This window comes from Solanum verrucosum, unplaced genomic scaffold, assembly GCF_900185275.1.
Source record: "Solanum verrucosum unplaced genomic scaffold, falcon-dt-bn FXZP01000189.1, whole genome shotgun sequence".
Lineage (NCBI taxonomy): Eukaryota > Viridiplantae > Streptophyta > Magnoliopsida > Solanales > Solanaceae > Solanum > Solanum verrucosum.
Window position 1 is genome coordinate 420,225 of NW_026020814.1, and position 9,145 is coordinate 429,369.

The 9,145-nt window shown below is 32.9% G+C and overlaps 1 protein-coding gene across 1 annotated transcript; it reads left to right on the top strand.

The window, feature by feature from the left end:
* Positions 1-4,437: 4,437 nt before the first annotated feature.
* On the top strand, positions 4,438-7,570 carry LOC125813301 (GDSL esterase/lipase At5g14450-like). Its single transcript, XM_049492796.1, has 5 exons — positions 4,438-4,699; positions 4,784-4,993; positions 5,064-5,239; positions 5,536-5,809; positions 7,317-7,570. Exons 1-5 carry the CDS (start codon positions 4,438-4,440, stop codon positions 7,568-7,570), a joined length of 1,176 nt encoding a protein of 391 aa, XP_049348753.1.
* Positions 7,571-9,145: the final 1,575 nt, after the last annotated feature.

Here is a 9,145-nt window from a genome sequence, read left to right on the forward strand (position 1 = left end):
AGCGATCGTTATCAAGTAAAGAACCCAACTTGTAGGTTGGGATCGATCCCACGAGGAAAATGGTTTAGACTTTACTTTTAACCAACAATTATATTCAATTAGTCAAATTATTTCCAGAAACAGGTAATAAAAAGGGGGGTTGTGCTTGTGTGAAACAAATAGTAAGGACTTAATAAGTAATCAATAATTAAACTCAACTTTGGTTGTTATCAAGATAAGAGAAAGAACTAGGGTATACGTGTTCCCCACAATCTCATAACGCAGTAATCCTAGTAATAGCAATCCTTTTCTAGTGTATTACATGCAAAGTGATAAGTTAGGTATCAATAAATCCTTGGTCCGGCATCTAGAGAATTTCACCTCGCACCTTGGTTTGGCTACGTGTGTATAATTTACTAACCCTTACCTTTACCTCATATTAGACATCATAATCGATGTTTGGCTTAGTTATTACTTCGCACTAATCGACACTAGCCTATTATATAGTATCACACTAAATCTATGTTGATAATTCTTTTCTTGTTAATTACCTCCTTGGTCCGGCAAGTAGTAACAAGGCGATTTCTAACGTTGGCCACCGTTAAAAAGACTTCTAAACGAAAGAATTATCAATGCATGCAAAATACTAGTCAAGAATTACTTATTTACTATTCATACTTTGTTAATTGATCATGGTTCCCACAACCCTAGTTGTGGATTTAGTTACTCATATTGGCAAGAGCACAATTTATAATTGTAGATGAAGAAATCATGAACTTACGTAAAGAGAATAATAAACCCAGAAAATTAACTTGAATTGCAAAGCCAAAATCTTCAAAACGAACTTGGGAAATCAATAATTGTTAGGGTTGCAAATTAATCTCCAAAGTTACAAAGCAAAAATAGAATAATAGTGTCTAACCCCCAAAAACGAGGTTTACATGTCCTATTTATAGAAAACAAATCCTAAATAAAAAATGAAACAAATTAAGAAAAGTTTTGTTCAGGTACGCGTCTTCGATCCACGAGACTGACTTACGGACCGTCGATTGATCTACGGTCCGTAAGTCCCTTCCGTCGCTCGGGACTTAAAAAATATTTCAGCTTCCAAAACTCAGCTTCTCTGAAGCAAACGACGGACCAGCAGTACGGACCGTAGATCGACCTACGGTCCGTCAATCCCCTCCGTAGCTCCATACTTAGAATCTTCAAAAATCAGGTACTGGAATCCTCGCAGTCTCACTCTACGGATCAACAGTACGGTCCGTAGATCAATTTACGGACCATCAATGGGCATCGTGGTTCCACACTTGGTCAGATTTCCCTGATTTGTCCTCAACACCATGCCTGTTGATCTACGGTCATAACCTAAGGACCGTGAATGGACCTACGGTCCATAGATCACCTCCGTGGATGCCTTTTTCTGCATTTCTTTCAGCTGTCTCTAAACTTCCGCGCCTGAACACCTTTCCTACAAAACATGATAAAAACACATAAAAACCAATATAAAAAGGCCCTAGACACACACAACTTGTAAGTGAAATGTATTAGAAATACCGTAAAACTCACGGTATATCAATCTACAACGACGGGAAATTCAAATAAAATTGTAAAGTGTTTTAAATAAAATGGGTGGGTCGCGCGGATCTGAGTCGGGTCAAAGCGTTTCGGTTAATTAACTAAATAATTGAAACGTTTTGGCCATTCAATTTAATTAATTAAATAATTAAAACAAATTTTGTCCAAAAATAATCTCTCGATCGATCATTTTCCATAGCCGTAGCCGAAGCTGAAGCCGTGCCGAGCGAGCGACGATGATGACGGCGCGAGGGGGACCCTCTTTCTAACCCTTTTAACAACTAGTAGAACTGTTTCTCTATTTAAACACTTCAATTTTTCACCAACAATGAGGAAGAAATGCCTTTTCTTAAAGCATAAGGGAATCTTTTTCAATTCCTCTTTTCATCTTTCTTTCATTTCCCATTAACTCTTGCTATACCCAACAATAATGTGGGTTTTAAACTATGAAAGATGAATTTATGAAGATATGCATGTTCTTATGAAATTGATGAAAATGTTTTAAGGATGCTTTGAGAGTGAAGTATCAATATGATTATTGTTGTGTTGTGAAAGGGTTTCTCATATACACATGAAAGTATGAATGTGAAAAAAGTTTTCTCACATAAATAATTTTAAGGTTGAAAGATCTTCTCACCTGAATTGAATAAAAGTTAAGAAGTTATTCTAATAATGAGGCAAGCAGCGTTACCCATGACCTCCAATGATAAGACAAGTGGCGGCTACCCATGTCTCATGAATGTTTAGGAAAGTTAAGACTAATCAATAGTCTTTGGGAGTTATGCTAAGCACCGAGTGGACAAGTGGTGATTACCCATGTCCCATATACTATGTACCACCATAGGTTACCTAGATAGATATTAGCTAGTGGATCCACGTAAGCTAGAAGTTCATAGTTCTTACCTTGGCAAGTGAGAACACCTCTTTCGGTGTGGGGTAGACACCGAATTCCATGTTAATAGCTCACATCGTCTTACATGTCGGTTAAAGGTAAATTTCCCATATTAATGAATTAATCAACATTATTTCAAGAAGTATGTCACGAATGTTTTAAAGATGTTAACTTGCATTGACCGTGCTTTTATGACTTATGTTTCTAACACTTTTATCTCATATTTTAGCTTGGTCATTGCATATCATTAAAAGGTCCTTTTTAGCATGATTTGTATCTCTATGCATTGCTATCATACTTGATACATCTTTGTACTATCGATACTCTTACCTACGTTCTCCTAAATGTAGGGTCCGGCATTCCAGATTCGCATCTCCGTGGCTAGGGATCATTTAGTAGATATTGAAGATCGGTGAGTCCCCATGTTTTGAGGACCAAACCTTATTTCATATTGTCTTTACATTTTAGTCTTTGAACTTGATATGCATGTTACGTCCCGATTATCTTTTGTACTAGATGGCTTTGAGACATTGTTAGACTTCCGCTTCATTTATAAAACTCTTATGTTTTGAATTTGTCTTTTAAATTCTCTCGATTTTATATTTATCTTGTATAATGTATTCTAAGTGCCTTGTGTAGGGTCTTTTGGGGTTCTACACGCCATGTTACACCTAGGATCTACCTTGGGTCGTGACAAGAGAATAGGCTCGGGTTGTGACAATTGTTGTCTTTGTTAGCCTTGTTTGTTGGTTTACCAATGTTTGATGCCTATTTGGTGAATTTTTTGGATATATATGTATATGTATTCAACCTTTGTATAGAGATCATGGTGGCTTTGACACCCCATATAGAGTTTATGCATTCCTATATATCATGGTGGCTTCAACGTCCCAAACAAGATTTGTGTGCTAGTTGTTATTGCTTTTTATGAACTATTGAGAGTAGTTGTTTTCTTTAAAGAGCTGTTGAAAAAGGCCTTGCTGACCGAGAACTTATGTTTAAGCTAAGATATACTTGTTTTTTTTTTTGGACTATGTGTGACTGCTATGCGCCATTAACAAATGGTTCAGTTGAGTCCGCTTAATCTTAAAATTTTACAGTAGGTGCCAGTTGCGCCCTTCAAATTAGGAGTTGAATTTGAAATGTGACAAACTTGATATTAGAGCAATGTCATACTTTAGGAAGTCTACAAATCATGTCTACTAGAGTCTTGTTTATAAATATATTTTGTGCACCACATTTCATAAGTAAAAAGCTACAAACATTATTGAGGAATATTACCCTTCTTCTGCTCAAATCTCAATATGGTTAAATATGTAATCTGGGTGAGTCATAGAGCTCGTAGACACTCATATTACTATAAAATAACTCACTAAAAAATCAGATCAAAGGTTCACCTTTTTAAATTTGAAGACTTGTTTGATTTCACCTTAACCTCAACAAGTTAAAGTTGTTACCTTTTTTATTGAAAATTGGGCTAATGAATAAGTACCCCTTAGACTATGACCAATATCTTAGAGACACACCTTAACAAAACTAAGGTCCTATTACCCCTTGAATTCATTTTTTCTGTGATTTTGTACACCTTTTGTCTCACGTGGCACACTTCGTGACTCCATACAATTGAGGCGCGTGGGAGATATTTGGATGTCATGTAAGCTAAAAATGTGTACAAATTTACAAAAGAAAAATGGGTTCAGGGGTAATAGGACCTTAGTTTAGTTAATGTGTGTCTCTGGGATTTCGATCATAGTTTAGGGGTACTTGTACCTTTTCCCTTGAAAATTTATTTGATACCTTTGACTTATTTTTCTTACGTTCACCTCAGTTGGTCAATGGTTACCTTTTTTAATTGAAGAGTTGTTAGATAGCTTTGAGCTAATTTTCTCAAGCTATAGTATGCGTAAAATTGCTTATAAATAAAGTAGAGCATTATTTCAGCACCAATTGACTTATATTTGGTTGGAGTATCAATTAGTACAATAACTATGATAAACTCATTGTTGGGAATTGTAGTTGTATCCATAGTGGGATTTACTATAACATTTGCTTACAATGATAAGGTAATAGATTCAACAGAAGTAATAGCATCATGTGATTTTCCAGCAATTTACAACTTTGGAGACTCTAATTCAGATACGGGTGGAATCGCAGCTGCATTTTATCCCATGGCAGCACCCTGCGGAGAGTCCTACTTCCATAGACCTGCTGGAAGGGGCTCGGATGGCCGCCTTATTATTGACTTCATTGGTAAGAACAGATGGAGCTTAGCTTCTACTTGTAATTATATCGATGTTATACTAAATAATTTTGTTTGTATATATATAAATTAAGCTGAGCAGCTTGGAGTACCGCAGTTGAGTCCATATCTGGATACATTAGGAACAAGTTATAGACATGGTGCAAACTTTGCAACAGGAGGAGCAACAATTAGAAGAATAAATGAATCATGGTTTGCGAATGGTGTTAGCCCATTTCCTCTTGATATTCAAGTTGAACACTACACTCAATTTAAAGAACGAACTACCTACTTCTACAATCAAGGTTCGACCTTGTTCACTCTCACATTTTCCTAATCAAATAAACAATTTGAATGAGATGTGGGATTTTGCAGGGAAAGAAGAATCAGATAAAAGCAGGCTTGCCATACCTGTGGAGTTCTCCAAGGCACTATACACAATAGATATAGGACAGAATGATATTTCTGCTGCTTTTCGAATGTTGCCAAACATGGAACAAGTTCGAGCAATTATACCGGATATAATTAACCAGTTTGCAGCACAACTTCGAGTATGTTCATCTTTAACTTTCTCACATGACACCAGCTATATATATCATTAATAAACATAGAGATTCTATTTCTTTATATGAAAATAAATGACTTTTCAACAAAAGTGGAAAAATACTATTAAATTAATATTTGAGTAAGACTGGGGTAATTTTTTAAATGAAACATGTATGAATGAATGTGCAATAAAGTTCAATTAATAACATAACTTAACCTGTTATTATTATTATTATATGAATAAGTTTCTAATATTTTTATTTTACCCATAATTAATTCTTAGGTGTTTAATATGTTTTAGGAATTATACAAGAAAGGGGCAAGGAATTTGTGGATTCATAATACAGGTCCAATTGGTTGCTTGCCTGTGGCCACAGTCAAAATAAAAGATCCAGCAGCAGGGTACCTGGATGAACATGGATGCGTCAAGGATATGAATGATATAGCCATAGCGTTCAACAAACACCTCTTCGATATGTTGACCAAACTCAGGATAGAGCTTCAACAAGCTGCAATAACTTACGTTGATTTGTACAAGGCTAAGTATGAGTTAATCAGCAATGCAAAGAACCAAGGTAATTGATTCTTTTTCAACCTCCTTTATTTTTTATTTTTTTTGTGTGTATCAAGTTTTAACTTATAAATCATGCTTGAACTGTAAACTTACAGTATCATATTTAGAGCCCGCTTGACTTGACTTCAAAAAAAAATAGGTTTTTTAAAATAGTTTATAAAAAGAGTAACTTTTAAGTTTAAAATTGAAAAGTATGGGGTACCTATTTTTAATTTTTAACTTATTTTAATTCATCATTATTTATTTCAAGTTATTTTTAACTTTGTTCGATACTTTTAAAAATTGAAAATGACTTAAAAATAGATTTGACCAACTTTTAACTCGATCCAAATAGATTCTTAGTTTTTAATAGTGGTTGAAAAAGCTTTAGACAAAGTTCAAATTAATGATCAATGAAATTTGAGTTGACATGGCACCATATTTTAGTTGGTGGGCTAAAGGGACCCATAGGTGCACACCAGTTGTAGTGAAAATAGTGAATCCCAGTAACTAATCCATGGTTGAGCTTGAAGGACCATTGGAGGATGTTATCTATTACAAAATGAAAAGGTTTGGGAGTTTAAGTTAATTTTAAGCATTTCATTTCGTACGTGACATTAAAAAATGACATGAAATTCCACATATAGTAGGTGTACTAGACGCACCTTAAACGGAATGAGAAAAGAGTTTAAAAGATTGAGTTTTATTAAATTTAAGTATTCAGTTGACAAAGTCGTGAGTAAAATAGTCCAATTAACAATTCAAGGCAATTTAAGAGTGTTCCATGCCATTCCATCAATATAAGTTTTGATACTACTCCTTCTATGCCATTTTATGTGAAACGATTTAAATCACGGAGATTAAATTATTTGTGTCATTTTATGTGAAACGATTTAGATCACGAAAATTAAATGATTTGTGCCATTTTATGTGAAACGATTTAGATCACGGGTATTAAATTATCTAATTTTCCATGTGGATTCAACATATATCTTATATTTTATAAAATAAAATTTACATGTAACTCAAAATATTTTTAAAATAATACAAAAGAATCTCAGTAAAAAAATAAATCTCTTTTATCTTTCCAAATGGTAACTTAATCACATAAAGTTATCTAATAAAGTATAATTTAATTTTTGAAAATACTAAACTATTATTTGTCAAAGAGCACAGCAGCGCAATGACTAAAATATTTTATCTATCTACTCGTAAAAGAAAGTGAAACCGGTGAAATCCACCAGCCAATTTGTTATATGATGTGATATTGACCACTTTGTCAATGTGTTAAAAAAAAGTATTTCTAATTAATTTATGTGACATATTTTGAATTTCAATATTTAAATAATTTTATGTAAGTTTTTTATATATTTGTTAAATATTTTAGAATTATTAATCATTGTATTATATTACTAGTACTTTTTACATAGTTTACAATATATAAATTTTATTTTATGAAGATTTCATGAACAAATTCTCGATTAAACTTAAATCAGGTAATAAAGTGAATATGTTTGGTGTGTTGACAGGATTCGAGGAGGCATCGAAGATTTGCTGCGGGTATCACGAAAATGGAGAGGATGTTTGGTGTGGGAATAAAAAAAGATTAAATAATGGAACAGAAATATATGCAGGATCTTGCAACAACCCTTCCACTGTTATCAGCTGGGATGGTGTCCATTATACTCAAGCTGCTAACCATTGGATTGCTAATTACATTCTCAATGCCTCAATTTCCAACCCTACCCTACCCATAGCTAAAGCATGTAGTCCTCTCCATTAATTTTTTTTTACTTGCAACCCCATGTTCTATAATATTAAAATACAAGACCTCATTTTTTATAATTAAATATTTATCATTTGAATATCATCCTGTGATATGTATTAAAGTACCATCACTTTAATTACTTTTTCTGTTCTAATTTATATGTTTTACTTTCCTAAAAAAAAATGATACATGCTTATATTAAGTAACAATTTAACTTTCAAATGTCAATTATAGCCTTAATGAAATGGTTTATAGCCATATAAATTTCTATTATTCATTTTAGATCACAAGTTTTAATTTTTTTTTTTTAATTTCTTAACTCTGTGCCGAGTTAAACTACCTCACATAAAATGGACGAAGAAAATAGTAACTATCCTTTAAAATTGACCAAAATTATTATCATATATTTTAATTTTATGAACGATTCCGCTTATCTTCATTTGAATTTGAATTAGTACCCTTTAAGTAGGACTATCTGACAAGGCAATTTGAATGGGATGGAGTATGGAACTTAGGTCTCATTTATTTGCATTTAATCAAAATCTTAATTTTTGATTAACTGGATTTTAGATTTGTTAATCAATTTTGGATTAAACATTGAATTTTAGATTTGGTAATCAATTTTGCTTAAAATGAAGTTCTCTCATATGAATATTGTCTTAATTTCTTTCATTATGAGTAGTTAAATTTGTAGCTAAGTGAGTGTGCACTATGTGAGTGTAACATAATGAATGTTCATTAATTAGTTCTAAAATCGGTTGTTATGCATGTATCTATTGTTGTCTAGAAGTTTTAATCTAAAATCAATAGTTGCAAACATTGATTTAACTCTCTAAACACCATTTTGGCTTGAGAAAGCAAAATGGAGTTGGGTAAGACTTCAATAGTGAGGACTTGGTGAAATTTTCTATGGATTTGAGCTAGAGATTGGATAATTTGATTAATTTCTCATTTAATGTTATAAGGTAGGGATAGTTATCTAATCAAGAAATGTTTGGTGTTTTATTGGTAATGGTCTTGAACTTCGAGATAATCCAATGGATATATGTTTGATAGTTCGAGAGAATATTGAATGTAGCATGAATGTTATCCATGTACTAACTGATTTGTTTTTTATTAATCTCTACCTATTGTGTATAAACCTCATAAAAATGTGAACACCCTAATCATTTTCAATTTGAGTAAAACTTATTTGTGTTGATTCCTTACTTGTGATACTTGATATTGAAAATTTCTAGTTGTTTTCTAAATTTCCCCATATATATATATATATATATGCTAGATTTTTTTGGGTTGAGAAATCAATTTGAGAGTGATCAACTCAACTGTCAATCCTTTGTGGTTCTGACTTCAGAAGTTGGATTATTTGTTTTGCATATGCCTTGAAAATGTGACATAGTTGAGCGTTCATAAAAATGACGTTGTTGGCAGAGATCGGCTTACGAGAGTTTCTAGTTGATGTTTGAATTCATTTTTTTGTACATTTTGTATTCTTGTTACTTTTTGTTTTGTATTGTTGAACATGAAAATAGGACAAGATGAGCCACACGTATGACAATTGACAATTGGAGTGTGGTCGGGTTTGCTAGT

What these genes read in the sequence shown, in the direction of transcription:
- LOC125813301 (XM_049492796.1), top strand. Translation starts at nt 4,438, where the DNA reads ATGATAAACTCATTGTTGGGAATTGTAGTTGTATCCATAGTGGGATTT. An exon ending in CCTTATTATTGACTTCATTG is followed by an intron (nt 4,700 to 4,783) that starts GTAAGAACAGAT and finishes ATATAAATTAAG; the next exon opens with CTGAGCAGCTTGGAGTACCG. An exon ending in AGTTTGCAGCACAACTTCGA is followed by an intron (nt 5,240 to 5,535) that starts GTATGTTCATCT and finishes AATATGTTTTAG; the next exon opens with GAATTATACAAGAAAGGGGC.